Genomic DNA, 18,062 nt, shown 5'->3' on the forward strand with positions numbered 1-18,062 from the left:
AAATCCTGACCCCACACATACTTACCTCAACCAGCACCATGACAACAGCAAAGCAGAGTCTTGCAGACGGTAGAGGCAAGGCTGAGCGCACAGGACCTGTGATGAGGTCACAGGAGGGGCGGAGTCAGGGGTGACATGTTCGGGGGTCTGGACAAAGGCTCCTGATCATGTGACCCCCTGACTCCTCCCCTCCTGTGACCTCATCACAGGTCCTGCGAACAGAGCCAGCAGGCAAGCGAGTGCGACGCTGTGAGTGGCTGGGGGGGAGGGGGTCTAATGCTAGGGCGAGGATGGGGGAGGGGGAGGGGGCGAGGATGGGGGAGGGGGAGGGGGAGGGGGAGGGGGAGGGGGAGGGGGAGGGGGAGGGGGCGAGGATGGGGGCGTGGCGGCTTATCTCCCTGCAGTGCGGGAGGAACTTGGAAACTATCAGGCTGTGTGCACACGCTGCGGAAAAGGTGCGGATTCATCCGCGAGGATTTTGTACAATCCGCAGGTGAAACCGCAGGTCAAAAGACCTGCGGTTTTACCTGCGGATTGCTCTGCGGTTTTGCCCTGCGGTTTTTCATCTCCTCAATGGAGGAGATGGCAAACCGCAGGAGAATCCGCAGAAAGAATTGACATGTCAATTCTTTCTGCGGATTGAAAACCGCAGATAATCCGCGCGGAAAATTCCGCACCGTCTGCACTGCGGTTTTTGATTCCCATAGGGAATCATTGTACTGTACACCGCAGCAGAAACTGCTGCGGGTCCGCAGCGGCCAAAACCGCTGCGGAACCGCAGCAAAATCCGCAGCGTGTGCACACAGCCTCACCGCCGTGCCCGCAAACAGTGGCCGCAGCAGCTGGCAAGCGGCCAGATGATTGGGCACGGCCGCCCGCGGCCCACGTGACAGCGGCCCAGCGGGAAAATGCCCGAGGGTTAACATGGCAAGAGGTGTGATGCTATTGCATCCTCCTGATGCGATAGCATCGGGCCATAATCTAGTTTGTTATAACCACGGTTAGTTACTATGCCCGGGCAGCGCCAGGCTCTTCAGCTAGTATATATATATATACATACATACACACACACACACATACTACAGCTCTAGGACAAAACTCTGAAACTAGAAAACAGCCCTATGATGCCTCATCCCAACAAAACGTTGCATTTTCTGATGATTCACAGCAGTGACGTGCACATATTCCCCTGAGGAGGTAATGGCAGCAATAGACTGATCACCTGCAGCTGTCCTCTCCTCCCTCCAGCCCGGCTGCAGGTGATCATCCTCAGCCCCCTCCCTCATCCTCATTGTTATGGCGGCAGGGAGGAGCCGCCATCTCCCTCCCATCTGTGACACTGGGTGAGGAAGAGGAAATCAGATCTTCTCCAATGACTTTAGTTTACACGCAGCAGCAGCAGCAGCAGCTTCCTCCCTCTGAGCTGAGGGAAGGAAACAAGATGGAGCTGAGCACGGAGCTGCTGGTGTTCGCCAACTGGAGCACCCTGGTGGTGTGCATGGTGCTGAAGTTCCCTCAGATCCTGGCAGTAATGGCTGCCAGGTCTGCAGAGGGGCTGAGTCTGAGCAGTCTGCTGCTGGAGGTGACAGGGTAAGGTGGGCAGTCAGTGTGGTGCTGGAGATGACAGGGTGAGGTGGGCAGTCAGAGTGAGCTGCTGGAGGTGACAGGGTGAGATTGGCAGTCAGTGAGCTGCTGGAGGTGACAGGGTGAGGTGGGCAGTCAGTGAGCTGCTGGAGGTGACAGGGTGAGGTGGGCAGTCAGAGTGAGCTGCTGGAGGTGACAGGGTGAGATTGGCAGTCAGTGAGCTGCTGGAGGTGACAGGGTGAGGTGGGCAGTCAGTGAGCTGCTGGAGGTGACAGGGTGAGGTGGGCAGTCAGAGTGAGCTGCTGGAGGTGACAGGGTGAGATTGGCAGTCAGAGAGCTGCTGGAGGTGACAGGGTGAGGTGGGCAGTCAGTGAGCTGCTGGAGGTGACAGGGTGAGGTGGGCAGTCAGTGAGCTGCTGGAGGTGACAGGGTGAGGTGGGCAGTCAGTGAGCTGCTGGAGGTGACAGGGTGAGGTGGGCAGTCAGAGTGAGCTGCTGGAGGTGACGGTGAGGTGGGCAGTCAGTGTGGTGCTGGAGGTGACAGGGTGAGATGGGCAGTCAGTGAGCTGCTGGAGGTGACAGGGTGAGATGGGCAGTCAGTGAGCTGCTGGAGGTGACAGGGTGAGATGGGCAGTCAGTGAGCTGCTGGAGGTGACAGGGTGAGGTGGGCAGTCAGTGAGCTGCTGGAGATGACAGGGTGAGGTGGGCAGTCAGTAAGCTGCTGGAGGTGACAGGGTGAGATGGGCAGTCAGTGAGCTGCTGGAGGTGACAGGGTGAGATGGGCAGTCAGTGAGCTGCTGGAGGGGACAGGGTGAGGTGGGCAGTCAGTGAGCTGCTGGAGGTGACAGGGTGAGGTGGGCAGTCAGAGTGAGCTGCTGGAGGTGACAGGGTGAGATGGGCAGTCAGTGAGCTGCTGGAGGTGACAGGGTGAGGTGGGCAGTCAGTGTGGTGCTGGAGGTGACAGGGTGAGGTGGGCAGTCAGTGTGGTGCTGGAGGTGACAGGGTGAGGTGGGCAGTCAGTGAGCTGCTGGAGGTGACAGGGTGAGGTGGGCAGTCAGAGAGCTGCTGGAGGTGACAGGGTGAGGTGGGCAGTCAGTGTGGTGCTGGAGGTGACAGGGTGAGGTGGGCAGTCAGAGAGCTGCTGGAGGTGACAGGGTGAGGTGGGCAGTCAGAGAGCTGCTGGAGGTGACAGGGTGAGGTGGGCAGTCAGAGAGCTGCTGGAGGTGACAGGGTGAGGTGGGCAGTCAGAGCTGCTGGAGGTGACAGGGTGAGGTGGGCAGTCAGTGTGGTGCTGGAGGTGACAGGGTGAGGTGGGCAGTCAGTGTGGTGCTGGAGGTGACAGGGTGAGGTGGGCAGTCAGTAAGCTGCTGGAGGTGACAGGGTGAGATGGGCAGTCAGTGAGCTGCTGGAGGTGACAGGGTGAGATGGGCAGTCAGTGAGCTGCTGGAGGGGACAGGGTGAGGTGGGCAGTCAGTGAGCTGCTGGAGGTGACAGGGTGAGGTGGGCAGTCAGAGTGAGCTGCTGGAGGTGACAGGGTGAGATGGGCAGTCAGTGAGCTGCTGGAGGTGACAGGGTGAGGTGGGCAGTCAGTGTGGTGCTGGAGGTGACAGGGTGAGGTGGGCAGTCAGTGTGGTGCTGGAGGTGACAGGGTGAGGTGGGCAGTCAGTGAGCTGCTGGAGGTGACAGGGTGAGGTGGGCAGTCAGAGAGCTGCTGGAGGTGACAGGGTGAGGTGGGCAGTCAGTGTGGTGCTGGAGGTGACAGGGTGAGGTGGGCAGTCAGAGAGCTGCTGGAGGTGACAGGGTGAGGTGGGCAGTCAGAGAGCTGCTGGAGGTGACAGGGTGAGGTGGGCAGTCAGAGAGCTGCTGGAGGTGACAGGGTGAGGTGGGCAGTCAGAGAGCTGCTGGAGGTGACAGGGTGAGGTGGGCAGTCAGTGTGGTGCTGGAGGTGACAGGGTGAGGTGGGCAGTCAGTGTGGTGCTGGAGGTGACAGGGTGAGGTGTGTCTGCAGCCCGCAGGAGCTGTTTATGATTCACGTACCACTCCCATAAACTCTTTTTAGTCCTTGCATTGCTCCCATAAACTATGTAAGATTCACGCCACGCTCCGTTAACTGATTCACGCACTTGACCCGTTAACTCTTTATGCCGCCTAATCTTCCCAGTTAGCGTATGTTTTCTATTAGTATTCTTAGGCTGCTTGCACCCATTAACTATTTTTTTCTTTCCCAGCTGCCTTCCACCCACAAACTCTTTGCCTTCCCGTTTCACTTAGTTTTCAGCTGCAGAGACTAAAGGCCTCGTCTCGCATAATGTCCTCGCCAGCGATCTCGCTACATGTGACACATAGCGGCGACCGGCCCCCCCTGCGATCTCACTGATCGTGCTCAAATGTCCCAGGCCATTTTTTTGATTGCTGGTGTCCCACTGGCCAGCATGCATTTTTGTGTTTGACGCCGACGAGCGACCTCGTTGGCGACTCAGAACTCAGGGGCGCAGGCAGGAGTCGTCAGAATACCTGCTATTTGACAAGGTCCCAACGACCGCCGAGGTCGTTATACGGATCGCCGGATTGTTGCGGCGTCATTGAGTAGATCTGCCTGTTTGACATCTTACTAGCGATGCACCAGCGATCCTTACCAGGTCGTATCTTGTCGGGATCGCTGGTGCGTAACGGTACACTAACTCTCCATGGTTATCTCTGCACCCATTAACTCAGCAGTATGCTCTCCATCTAGTCCCATTACAGGGGTTGTCTGGTTCAGGGGTAATGGCTTTTAAATTGGGGATACAAACCCCGAGCCCCTCATCGGTTGCCATAACAGGGCCCTTTTCTGTTCGTTAGGCTAACTTCACATAAGCGTTTTTTTGCGCAGCGCATCGTGCGTTTTTGCATGCGTTTGTGTTTTTTATGCGCATTCGTTCTCCAGTGTGTAGACATGTTTTTACTCTTAAAACACATGCGTACGCATGTCCATGCGCAAGCCTGCATTCTCATAGACTGTAATGCGTTTTTTTTTTTTACGCATTCCGTGCACAAGCGAATGCATGCGTTTTTTCTAACACCGTTGGACGGACCCAAAAATGCAACAAGTTGCGTCTGGCGCGTCTAGACGCACACCTGAAAAAAACACATGCGCACGAAATTGCAGCCGAACGCATGCAAATGCAAGACCATGCGCATGCCATGTTAAACATAGGTGCGCATGATGCGCTGCGCAAAAAACACATGAAACCAGCCTTAGCCGAGAGGAGCAGCGCGGCTTCCATTATCCTAGTACTGAGCATATAACCTGCGATTAACTCTGCGCAGGCCGCACTAGTCAGCGCTCACTCTCCGGGACAGAACAGGCGACTACATCAGGGCTCTTATCTTTTCGTGACTGCCTTGTGTAGCTTCTGGGTGTGTATATTTGGTATCCTGCCCGGACAGGTAACTGAGCACTATACATGTCACATACCGTGTGCACCGAATTCTTCTGCTTGTGTCTGCACACGCTGTGGATTCTGCTGCGGATCCGCAGCGGTTTTGGCTCTGCGGATCCGCAGCGGTTTCTGCTGCGTTGTACAGTACCATTATAATCAATGCAAAATAAAAGCGCTGTGCACATGCTGCGGATTTGCTGCGGTTTCAAATCCGCAGCATGTCAATTCTTTGTGCGGGTTCCACAGCGGTTTTACACCTGCTCCATTGTACAGGTGTCAAGCCGGAGTGCAAAACCGCAGATAAAACGCAGGTCTTTTGACCTGTGGATCTTGCTAAATCCTCAGACCTATCCGCAGCGTGTGCACTTACCCTAAGGGAGAGGAAAAAAAAGTATTTTTCATAGAATTGTTTTTGGGTCTCAACATAAAATATGTGCCTGGTTGAAGCTGTATTAGAGCACTGGACTTGGTAGGATATGCCTGCATTTTATGAGTGGCGGGTGGACCTTTTGGCACGCCATTAATCTGGAGAATACACCCACGTCACAGGAAACTAACAGGCACCATTAATTCCCTCCCGATACATGATGTCCATGTATGACCACAAACTGCTGCTGTCTGAGACAACCACAGTTATGTGACATGACCACGTGACTGTTTCAGGGTTCCTTGGCCACCTCTGCGACCTGATTGCAGCGTGACGATGGCTCCTTTGCCCCCCCCGTGACACAATTGCAGGGCATCGATGGCTCCTGCCCCCCGCGACATGACTGCAGCATGCTGATGGGTCTTTGCACCCCGTGACACGATTGTAGCGTGCCGATGGCTCCTTGCTCCCCGGCGACCCGACTGCAGCGTGCCGATGGGTCTTTGCACCCCGTGACACGATTGTAGCGTGCCAATGGCTCCTTGCCCCCTGTGACACGATTGTAGCGTGCCAATGGCTCCTTGCCCCTGTGACACGATTGTAGCGTGCCAATGGCTCCTTGCCCCTGTGACACGATTGTAGCGCGCCGCTGGCTCCTTGCCCCCTGTGACACGATTGTAGCGCGCCGCTGGCTCCTTGCCCCCTGTGACACGATTGTAGCGCGCCGCTGGCTCCTTGCCTCTGTGACACGATTGTAGCGTGCCAATGGCTCCTTGCCCCCTGTGACACGATTGTAGCGTGCCAATGGCTCCTTGCCCCTGTGACACGATTGTAGCGTGCCAATGGCTCCTTGCCCCTGTGACACGATTGTAGCGCGCCGCTGGCTCCTTGCCCCCTGTGACACGATTGTAGCGCGCCGCTGGCTCCTTGCCCCCTGTGACACGATTGTAGCGCGCCGCTGGCTCCTTGCCTCTGTGACACGATTGTAGCGTGCCAATGGCTCCTTGCCCCCTGTGACACGATTGTAGCGTGCCAATGGCTCCTTGCCCCTGTGACACGATTGTAGCGTGCCAATGGCTCCTTGCCCCTGTGACACGATTGTAGCGCGCCGCTGGCTCCTTGCCCCCTGTGACACGATTGTAGCGCGCCGCTGGCTCCTTGCCCCCTGTGACACGATTGTAGCGCGCCGCTGGCTCCTTGCCTCTGTGACACGATTGTAGCGTGCCAATGGCTCCTTGCCTCTGTGACACGATTGTAGCGTGCCAATGGCTCCTTGCCTCTGTGACACGATTGTAGCGCGCCGCTGGCTCCTTGCCCCCTGTGACACGATTGTAGCGCGCCGCTGGCTCCTTGCCCCCTGTGACACGATTGTAGCGCGCCGCTGGCTCCTTGCCTCTGTGACACGATTGTAGCGTGCCAATGGCTCCTTGCCTCTGTGACACGATTGTAGCGTGCCAATGGCTCCTTGCCTCTGTGACACGATTGTAGCGTGCCAATGGCTCCTTGCCTCTGTGACACGATTGTAGCGTGCCAATGGCTCCTTGCCTCTGTGACACGATTGTAGCGTGCCAATGGCTCCTTGCCTCTGTGACACGATTGTAGCGTGCCAATGGCTCCTTGCCCCTGTGACACGTTTGTAGCACGCCGCTGGCTCCTCGCTGCCACGACCCAATTGCAGGGCGCCGATGGCTCCTTGCTGCCGCTAACGGATTGCAGGGTGCTGATGGCTCCAGGCCTTGGAGACCCAATTGCTGAGTGCTGATGGGGTAGCCAGGCAGCCAGGGCCATCTTCTGTATACCATCTGTATGTTCAAAGCGCCTCCCTTTTTCCAATTAAAGATAAAGTAATTTAAAAAAAACATATTTGGTATCGCCTTGTCGTGTTCAAAGTCCGACCTATAAAATCAACCATACAGTAAACACCGGAAAGAAAAAACAAACACCAAAATTGTAATTTGTTAAAAAAAACAGCAATTAAATTAATTAAAAAGTTGTACATACCCCAAAATGTTACCGATAGAAACATCAGTCAGTTCACCTCTCAAATAAAAAATCCTCACATAGTCATGGGTTTATTATTACATTTCATTTGGAGGTTTTTTTTCACGCTTACAGTACATCTCATGGTAAAATGAATGGAGACATTTAACATTACAACTCATCTCTGAAAAAAACAGACCTTATGTGTCTGTGTCTGTTGATGAGGAAAATAAAAATTCATAGCATTTAGAAAAAGGGCGAGGGGGAAGGTGAAACTAACAAAACCGAAAAATTCCCGTTGAGAAGGGGTTAAAGTGAATAGGGCCGACTGCAGTTACCTGAAAAAAAAATACAAGTAAAAAGGAGCGGCTTCATGCTCGGGATCGGTGGAGGTCTGGACTCCCAGGACTTATAAAGTGATATGTCATCATTTCTTGATAGGAATAATCCCTAATAATTCTACAGAAAATATCTTCCATACGTCTGATGGTCAATATGTGTTTAATATGAGTCTCTCTCCTTAGGTTCCTTGTGTTTCTGAGGTACCAAATGTACTATGACTACCCGATGGAGACTTATCTCGAGTATCCAATCCTCATAGCACAAGGTAAGGGAAGTCTGAAGAAGTAGCAGATCTTCTCAGTTTACCTTTTGTAAATTAGAAAAATATCGCTTGAGGTCAAATTGCTTACTACTTTTCAGGCAATCCAGTGTCCTAGTCTGTGACTTGCCATAAGTATGTAATTTCTTACCTGTTGCTGTTCTCCTGGATCTGGCGGTGTTTTTGTTTTGTTCCTGAGATATGAGATATCCCTGTATATACCGTAAATCTAGTTTTGTTGGTCAAAAAGGTGTGACCCTCCGGGAGAAGAGTTAAGGACCACGCCCACTTAGAAAAGAAATAGATTTACTAGTTGTTGGCTACGAGTATTTTTTTTTTTTTAAGCACATTCCGTACCAATTATACATTTTTTTTTTTTTTCCCCTTTTTTTGGTCCCACAGATTGTAACTTTGATATTGATGGCATATTTTTAAGATGGGTCTTCAGTAGTGATGAGCGGGCGTGCTGGGATAAGGTGTTATCCCATGCTCGAGTGCTAACTGAGTGTCTTCGGCATGCTCTAATATGTTCGAGTCTCTACAGCTATTCGACAACCACAACACATGCCGAGATTACCTGTTTGTAACTTGAACAACTGCGATACATGCAGCCGCGGGGACTCGAACATTATTCAAGCACGCCAGATATACTCAGCACCCGAGCATGCTCCGATAACACCTTATCCCAGCACGTTCACTCATCACTAGTCTGTAATATCAGAACGGCGGGGATCTGACACCCGGCACCCCATTTAATTGTTTGCAGGTTCTGCAGCTTGAAGTAAAAGGTGTCCAGAGCCGTATACTACAGTGCTGTTCTCTTGCCTTGGCTGTTTTTTGGCTTTAGCAACTCCACTCCTATTGAACAGGAGTTGAGATGCAGTTCTGCTTAAAGGGAACCCGTCATCAGATTTCTGTTGACCGCACCCCAGGCAGAATGAATCAGTAAGTGACTGTATGATTGCTGGTCAAAGGGATCGAGGCAGAGAGAAGTAAAAGCTATACTGCAGCAGTAACACAGCCAGTGTCTGATTCACGCTGCCCAAGATTCAGTTAGTATGAATCTGATGATGGATTCCCTTGAAAAGCATGCAATGTGAATTTTGCAGGAAAATGAGCATGCAATATAGTCCTTGCAGTCGTAGTAAGTAGGGGGAGGGTTTTGCTTTGATTCATGTGATTTATCACGCAATGTCTTGCATCACAGCGGAGCCTTGCCCTTAAGACGTGAGACCCCGTGGGCGTAATTTTCTTCCTCGGTGTCATTCCCTGTCCGATGTTGTGTATTGCAGATGTTGTGCTTCTACTCTTCATCCTGTGCTACAGTGGCCGTATGAGCAGCACCTTGTCTTACTCCGGGATGTATCCTTCCTTACGAGATTGGTTGTGAGCTTATAAACGGGTCGATCGCAGGATTAAGTACGGTGATGAAGCCCTGAGCCCTAGAAATCCCTGATCTTCAAACATTTAGGATTTACACTATGAATACCGTCACATTGATATATCATAGACTCAAATCCTCGGGATTGGCTTCTATCTGCGACTCTGGTGAGCAGTCATTCAGGCCGGCTGCTCACCAGAGAGTTGCAGATGCCGTCCAGCAGCTGCGGAATACTGACCTGCATGGGTTCGCTCTCTTGGGTCTATCTCTGTGGGCTTAGTGACCACACGTTTCATCACACCATTGTTTGCACATCTTAACTACAGATTAGGTTTTTCGGTCTGTGGAACATATTGGTCCTCAAGAAATGGATAATAGACATAGCACTGGTGAGTACAATGGATGTCCCTTCAGCGGGTAGTACAGGACATACCATAAATATGACAGATGCAGATCCCACAACGCTCGGCTGTTGATGTAGTGAATGGAGATATGCACACACATGGCCACCTCTACATCTACTTTTTTGAGTTTTTTCCATTTTCCTTTCTTCGAGAGCAATCTGCCCCTCTGCTTGGCTGGTTACAGTGCACTCCTGAAGAGTGACAGTTCACACCAGCATCATGGCTGAGCCACTGGCCAAACTCATACATTCTCCCACGCTGCATGCAGAAAGAGCATGGCGGGACTGAAGCTGGATAAATCTGGCAATCCATCCAGGTTCAGAGCAGCACTTGCATGCTCACACTCCTTTCATAGGAGACAGGCCACTGTTGATGGACTGCAAAGGTGGCCGGTAACCTAGGCACCGAGCAGTAAACTATAGCATTAATATCCTCTGTTTTTGAAAAAAGTTTTTTTTTCTTTTTAATAAAAGGTAAACTTCAAAAGTTTATTGCTTTTTCCAAGATGTTAGCAATTTTATTGATTTAACGAGATGAGAATAGCCCATTTAATTCACTGCAGTTTGGGCCATTGTGGGGAGTTTGGGTAGAAGAATATATGGAAATGTAGCAATAAAATGTCACGTATGTTATCAACCTATATTTCTGAAGAAACTGCAATTATTTATATCTGCTGTGTTTTGCAGAATTTATGTACTTTGATCAGTGCATCAAGCAAGTTTCTGCAGTTGCAGCACCTATGGCGCAAAAAGGACTCTGGACAAGCAAGTGCACTGACATGGGCCATGGCGACGTACACCTGTGCTAGTAGGTCACTTTTCATTATTTTTTGAGAACATGACACGGCTACTATTCTGTACAACCACTGATGATAAGCAAATGAATGTGGGTGGGACTGCGCCTGACATGTACGCTGCTACTGCTGCTGCTCAGTGCTGGTGTGTCATAGACCTTTGCCAGGAGATCAGTGCCTGCAGCATAGGATGTCTATTAACATTTAATAGATGCCAGAAAACCGCTGACACCATTACGTTTATACAGTGGATATTGTTGATTTGGAGGTATGTTTAGGGTTGTTGTGCTGAAAGTTGAAATTCACCTTCAGCTTTGTTCCAGAGGTCTGAAGGTTTTGTTGAAAAACTGACTATCTTTGGAACTGTTAAGAATTCTCGCCACCTTAATTAAAGCCCCAGTTTCAGCTTCCCATAAACAGCCACATAATACTGCTTGCACCATACTTCACTGTGGGTATGGTGTTCTTTGGTGAAGCACAGTGCAGTGTTGGCTTTGCACCAAACATGTCTTTTTGGAATTATGGATAAGTCCAAAACACAACATATTTTCTCACATTTTTTTTTAGCAGACTTGATGTAGGTTTTGTTGAGACATAGCATGGCTCGGAGGGTTTGCTTTGTAAGAAAATACTTCTGTCTTGCCACCCTACCCCACAGGCCTAACATGCGAAGAATATGGGAGAGTGTTGTCATATGCAGTACTTGCCAGAAATACCTGCAGCTCCTGTAATGTTACTTAAGGCCCTTTTGGCAGCATACCAGATCAATTTTCTTCTTGCCTTTTCATTAATTTTTGAGGGACATCTAGGTAATGTCAGTTGTTCTCAGTTTAAGCCACTTCTTGATAATGTCTTCAGTCTTTCATGTTATATCTAAGGATTTTAAGTTTTTTGTACCCCCTCTCCTGACTAATAACTTTCAACAATAATCCCTTTGCTGTGTTGTAAGCCGCATTTGAAATGCGTTGTCTGATAATCACATGAAATATATATATTATAAATAAAAGCCTGCAATTTTTATGAAGCTGAATTTTTCTCCTTCATTAGTTTTTATTTTCTCTATTACCAAAAACCTCGCATTTTAATATCCACTGTATTGTAGAAATATTTTAAATATGTTTCTATGTTCTTTAATCATTGCTTTTTGTTCTTTATTTGCAGCAAGGATATTTACAACACTGATGAGTACGGGCGACATTGCAGGTACGTCACAAAGCAGACGGATGATGTGATGCTAAAGAAAGTATCAGATCTATGGGGGTTCAACACTAAGCACCCCCAATAATCAACTATTACTAGCTCTGGCATTGGCTGGACGGAGACTGTGAACTAAACTGGAACAGCGCCGCTCCCAAATACTGCAGAACAACTCCACCTGCGGTGAATGGGATCGCAGCCGCAGGACTTGGGATTGGCCTCTACATAGCATCCGGGAAAGTCTAAGGCCAGGTTCACATCACGTTTTAGCAGCCCGTTCAACACATAGCAGCCTGTCAACGCTAACGGTATAGCATAACGCGATCGCGTTATGCTATACCCGCTAGCGCAGATGATTCATCTACGCTAACGGTGACGGAGCCTCAGACGCTGCAGGCACTTCCGAGGCTACATCAGCGAATGACGGCACATCACGAACGCGTGCCGCTTTACGGCATGCGTCGCGATGCGCCTGACAATGGGGCACAATGGCGGCATTAACGGACTGCGTTACACCGCAGTCCGTCAATGGACTCCCTATAACGCAGTGTGACCCCAGCCTAATTGAGCCCCAGCTATGACAGTGACATAATATTTAAGATGAGCAGCCCGGATTTATAGAAGTGAAGCTAAAATTGTGCTGTTCTAAGAGTTTCCAGATATTCATTTTTGGTAATGGTGGAGAGAGAGAAGTCTTTCCTGATCCGGCTCAGTGACAGCGAACTATGATGTTGCACGACGTCCATCTTTATGGACATGATGTAACAATGATTGGGAAGCTTGGGGACCGTCAGTGGTTTCATGGACAAGTGTCAAGCAACTGGATCCATAAACTAAATCATGGGGGCAAGTGGTCATTTGGTAGAGGGGTGCCAAGCTTTAGACTTGGTGAGTCAATATTGATTTTTAGAATCAAAGCTTCCAATTGGGAAGAGGCTACTTGCATATTAAATTTCCCAGAGTACCATGCATGGCCTAGACATCTCCTCACTCTGATATGCCAGGCTTGACTTGTCACTCTCCACAAGGAGAAACATTACCCCTTAGACCCAAATAATTACTAAAATGGACCTGCGAGATGACAGGATGTCTTTACAGACTCGTTTCTGCTGCCTCCTACCATAACAAGATTTTTCTCTCATTTTTTCAGTTCTTGTGCGGTTCATTGTGTTGCTGATTCTCAACTGCTGGGTCACCTTTGTCATCCTGAAATACAGGAAGAAATCCGATGACAAGAAAAAGGACTGAGGCGTCACATGCACTTTCATGTACTAATATGTTCCAGAACGGGCACAAAATGTACGCAGCTCTCCTGCCGGGGACTGATCACCATCGAGTCTGCTTACAAGTGATACACTGCACAAGCCGATGATTTACGTGCAGGATTGTGTGTCTACCAACAGTGTGTCTACATTCATATTTTATATAGAGCAATCGCTCATATAACTGTTCCATAAATATCCTCACAATCACTCCTAGAGGGGAATAAGAGATAAGGGAGCGCCCGCCTGATACGTCAGACACAATACATGACAGAGTGATACTACCCTGCCGGTTGCCTGTTACCTCCCATTTTAATTTGGAGACACACTGACATTTCCATGAATGGATTTCTACAGGAGCCATGAGCGGAAATGACCCTCATGCCGTGACCTGTGGACATAATACATTCCTATATTCGCTGTACAGGGTTCGCCCATGTGATAATGGTGTTTTTTGGTTTGTTTTTTATTACTACTGACTGGTGTAGCTCTATTACTTTGCTTTGTTACATCTACTATTGGCATATCTTTAATGAAAATGCATTTTCAAATTTGAGCTAAATTTCAGCGAATAACTGGCCACAAGGGATATGTTACGTGTATGTGTGGTGCTGGGGTAATGGTAAATTTTAAGGGAACCTGTCGCCTCGTTTTTCCGCTATACGATGCGGCCACTGCCTTTCGGAGCTTATCTACAGCATTCTATAATAGTGTAGATAAGCCCTTGGTCTGACCTGAAAAAGAAGAAAAACAAGCTTTATTACACTCACCTGGGGGGGTGGGTCCAGTCCGATGGGTGTTGCAAGTCCCGGGTCCAGCGTCTCCCAACCTCATGCGATGTAGTCATCCTGCTTACTTTTGTGTCGTGCTGCTGCACAGGCGTACTGATTTGCCCTGTTGAGGGCAGGGCAGGGCAGAGCAGAGTACCGCAGTGCGCAGGGTCTCTCTGACCTTTCACGGCACCTGCGCACTGCAGTACTTTGCTCTGCCCTCAACAGGGCAGATCAGTACGCCTGCGCAGGAGCAGGACACAAAAGCAAGCAGGATGATGACATCGCATGAAGATGGGAGGCACTGGACCTGGGGACCTGTGACACTCATCAGACCAGACAGCACCCCGGGTGAGTATACTAAAACTTGTTTTTGTTCTCTTTCAGGTTAGACCGGGGGCTTATCTACAGCATTCTATAATGCTGTAGATAAGCCCCAAAATGAGGGGACAGGTTCCCTTTAAGGCGGCCGTATAAATCGGACCGAGATCAGACTGTAGTGCATGCACTAGCTGGCGGCTCTCCTGAACATGACAGCTGCATAGAAATACGTGAAGCTGTCACGCTCAGGGCGGGAGAGTAACCTGCAAGTCCGTGCACTACATTCTGATCTCGTTCTGATTTGTACGGCCGTCTGACTGCGCCCTAAGTTTGTAAAAATCCTGTCTTAACATTAAGGGGGCAAATCGCCAATCAATGCTGTATATACACTTTGAAAAGTGACAATTTGGGAGTGTTTGCTCCGTGCACAAAGGATAGTGGCATTGACTCGGCGGGCAAGTCAAGCAGTTTTTGTTTACACTACTAACAAAGCCTATAGAGAAACTTTTCTGAAGACGGATATTCCTTTTTAATAATTCCACCTATTGTGTTACAGTTGTTTGCATTTCCCCACAATGAGGCAGATTTATCACAACTGGTGGAAAAGTGGTTGCAATGTTCCAATCAGTTTTCACTTGCTATTTATTTTGCAGTAAAGATTCAAACTAACTGCTCGCAATGTGCAACTTTCTCCCTGAATTACTTTTGATAAATCTGCTCCTTTTTGTCTTTTTTCTTCCATGTTAATAGAGGTTTGTTTCTTCATCACTGCACAGTTCTCATTTTTTTTACTACTGAACAGAAGGGCAACATGTAAATAATCACGCTGAAGTTATTCTGTCAGCACAAAATGACTGTTCAAACCAATCACAAGTGCTGAGTGCACACTTAAGGCCCCGTCACACATAGCGAGATCGCTGCTGAGTCACAAGTTTTGTGACACAACAGCGGTCTCACCAGCGCGATTGCTGGAGATGGACTCTGAAAAATACTGTTAACCGGTGAATAACTACGACTTTATTCGGTCGTCCATGACAACACCACCTGAGAGAGTTACAGAGAGTAATAATTACTTTAGGGAGGGACTACAGCCTGCAGAACCCTGACACCAAAGGAGAGGTCTGAGGAAGCACCCAGGTCTAATCTATAATGGTTATAAAAGGTGCTCGGAGAGGACCAAGTAGCTGCCTTACATATTTGGTCGATTGAGACCTCCTATCTCTATGCCCATGAGGTTGCCATGGCCCTGGTGGAATGCGCCCTCAGCTTGCCAGGGGCCTGTTTGCCTTTTGAGGTGTATGCTAAAGAAATGGCCTCCCTAATCCATCTCGCTAGGGAACTTTTTGAAGCCCTAAGGCCCTTCCTAGTGCCCTGATAGGAAATAAATAAGGCATTATCTTTTTTCCAAGGGTCGGTAACCGCCAGGTACTCTAGGAGACATCTCCTAACGTCTAGAGTGTGTAATTTCCTTTCCTTATCGTTCGTGGGATTAGGGAGGAAGGATGGAAGAACTATCTCCTGAGTTCTATGGAAACTGGAGGCTACTTTGAGCAGGTATGCTGGATCGGGTGTAAGAATTACCCTGTCATCCCTGAATTGTATGTAAGGAGGAAGTCTAGATAGCGCCTGGATGTCACTCACTCTACGGGCTGATGTCAACGCCACCAGGAGAGCAACTTTAAGGGACAGGTTTTTCCTGGAAGCCGATGATATAGGTTCAAACGGGGCCTCTGTCATGGCCGCAAGAACTAGGTTTAGATCCCATGGCATAAATTTATTTTTCACTAACGGTCTGGACCTGCCTGTTGCTTTAATGAACCTATTGATCCAATGGTTACTGGCGATGTTGCAGTTGAACAGTGCCCTTAGAGCAGACACCTATACCTTAAGGGTGTTGGTGGAGAGTCCCATGTCCAGACCATTTTGCAAGAACTCTAAGATCTGCGCTATGGGAGTGGACTGCCCAGCTACTACCCCTGAGCTCTGAAGGAATCTCTTCCAGATTCTCACATAGGTTTTTTCCCCGACCCTAATTAACACCCAGCTTAAAAGCAGAAAGCCGGTTACAACCAAAATCTCTCTTTTAGCAGTGCCCGCTCAAAATCCACCCTGTCAGATGTAGGCCAGCTACCTGAGGATGGTAAACTGGGACAGGAGGTCTGGGATGTTTGGTAGGACCCAACGGTCAGACACCGACATGGTCCTCAGGCATGAGAACCATACCCTCCTGGGCCAAAACGGGGCGATCACTATAATCCTCGCTTTGTCCTTCCTGACTTTCCTCATCACCAAAGGTAGTAGAGCCAGGGGAGGGAAGGCGTATGCTAGCCTGAAGTCCCAATTGATTAGAAGAGCATCTACTGCCAGAGGGTTCTCCCTGAGATTCTGGTGGCAAAGAGGTCCACTTTTGGCTGCCCCCAATTTTGTACTATCCCGTTGAAGATGGACGCTTTTAAGGACCATTCCCCTTGCTTTAGAAGATTGCGGCTTAGGAAGTCTGCCGTGGTGTTTTCCTTTCCTTTTATGTGCAGAGCTTTTAAAGACAGGAGATGCTGCTCTGCCCACTGGAACAGCCGTTCTGCTACCTCCATCAGAGGCCTGGACCGAGTGCCGCCTTGGTGGTTGATGTAAGCCACGGTGACCTGATTGTCGGAGAATATTCGAACATGGCGACCCTGTAGATACACAAGAAGGCTTTTAACTGCCTGCTCTACAGCTGTTAGCTCTTTCAGGTTGGAGGACATCCCCAACTGATGACTATCCCACAGGTCCTGGATCAAGATTTCCCCCATGTGGGCCACCCAACCCGTAGGGCTTGCATCTGTGGTGACTACCCGGGTTATGTTATTTTCCCAGGGTAGCCCTCTGGCTAGATTGTTCTCGTCTAGCCACCATTCAAGGGAACTCAAAGTATGTTGGGACAGAGTCAACTGGCCTTCTAGATAAACGCCCAGGATCTTTTGATGGCGTAAAACCTCACCCTGTAGCACCCTTGTATGGAACTGGACCCACCGGACCGCGGGGGATGCAGGATGAGCGAGAACCCAGGAGGGACATTGCTTTCCTTAGAGACATGGAAGGGCTATTGGAGGCGTTCAAGACCTGCTGACGTAGGCGAACCAATTTTTTGGGTGGAAGACGACATTCCTGATTTTGCGAATCTAGGATCAAGCCCAAGAAATGCTGGACCTTCATGGGCTGTAGACGGGACTTCTTAATGTTTAATAGCCACCCTAACCGTTCCAAAGCCAATTTTGCTTTCTGCAATTGATCCCGACAATGGACCGCTGTTTTTCCTACAATAAGGAAGTCATTCAGGTAGGGGATTACTAGGATGTCTGCTTCCCGTAGATGGACCATAGCTTCCGCTATAACCTTAGTGAACACCCGGGGGGCGACTGCTGTACCAAAGGGAAGGGTGACATATTGAAAATGCTGTAACGACCCCTCCAAATGAACTGCCACTCTAAAGGAAACGCTGATGAGACACATAGATGGGTATATGGTAATAAGCGTCTTTTAAATCCAACACCACCATAAAACAATTTTCAAACAGCAATTTTATTGTGGAACTGATCATTTCCATTTTGAAAGGTCGAATGACCAGGTATCTGTTGAGTGCCTTCAGATTAATTATGGTCCTGTAGGAATTATCTGGTTTACGGACCAAAAATAGGGGGGAGTAGAAGCCTTCGCCCTTCTCCACCTCTGGTACCTTTATCAGTACCCCCTTCTGACATAGGTCAACAATTTTGGTTTCCAGGGCAGTCTGTTCCGCCAAAGAAGACCTAAGCGGGGTGACCCTAAAGCTGTTCTTGGGGACACAGGCAAATTTGAGCTTTAGGCCTGAGGCTACCAACCCCAGGATCCAGTTAGTGTTCGAGATCCGCGACCAGGCTTGGTAGAAGGTCGATAGTCTACCTCCCACCGATGCCTCTAGTCATTGAGGAGGTTTCTTGGTCTTACAAGATGCTTCTTGGC

General features: G+C 49.5%; 1 protein-coding gene across 3 annotated transcripts; it reads left to right on the plus strand.

The window, feature by feature from the left end:
• The first annotated feature begins 211 nt into the window (after positions 1 to 211).
• SLC66A3 (solute carrier family 66 member 3) lies at positions 212 to 14,846 on the plus strand. Of its 3 annotated transcripts, none has more exons than XM_073568233.1 (7): positions 212 to 249; positions 7,877 to 7,959; positions 9,246 to 9,315; positions 9,666 to 9,723; positions 10,425 to 10,545; positions 11,693 to 11,734; positions 12,879 to 14,846. In XM_073568233.1, exons 2-7 carry the CDS (start codon positions 7,902 to 7,904, stop codon positions 12,974 to 12,976), a joined length of 447 nt encoding a protein of 148 aa, XP_073424334.1. In that variant the 5' UTR covers positions 212 to 249; positions 7,877 to 7,901; the 3' UTR covers positions 12,977 to 14,846. The 3 variants fall into 3 exon arrangements, with proteins under 3 accessions (XP_073424334.1, XP_073424333.1, XP_073424332.1); XM_073568232.1 differs by lacking the exon at positions 212 to 249 and adding an exon at positions 1,269 to 1,343; XM_073568231.1 differs by lacking the exon at positions 212 to 249 and adding an exon at positions 1,350 to 1,590.
• Positions 14,847 to 18,062: the final 3,216 nt, after the last annotated feature.

This window comes from Dendrobates tinctorius, unplaced genomic scaffold (assembly GCF_039654945.1).
Source record: "Dendrobates tinctorius isolate UK_male_01 unplaced genomic scaffold, ASM3965494v1 ptg000021l, whole genome shotgun sequence".
Taxonomy (NCBI): domain Eukaryota; kingdom Metazoa; phylum Chordata; class Amphibia; order Anura; family Dendrobatidae; genus Dendrobates; species Dendrobates tinctorius.

Bases quoted from the DNA above. Each gene is read 5' to 3' on its own strand.
- SLC66A3 (XM_073568231.1), top strand. From the start codon at position 1,373: ATGACTTTAGTTTACACGCAGCAGCAGCAGCAGCAGCTTCCTCCCTCT. The intron at 7,960-9,245 runs GTAAGGGAAGTC...TGTGTATTGCAG, and splicing joins TCCAATCCTCATAGCACAAG to ATGTTGTGCTTCTACTCTTC. The intron at 10,546-11,692 runs GTAGGTCACTTT...CTTTATTTGCAG, and splicing joins GGCGACGTACACCTGTGCTA to CAAGGATATTTACAACACTG.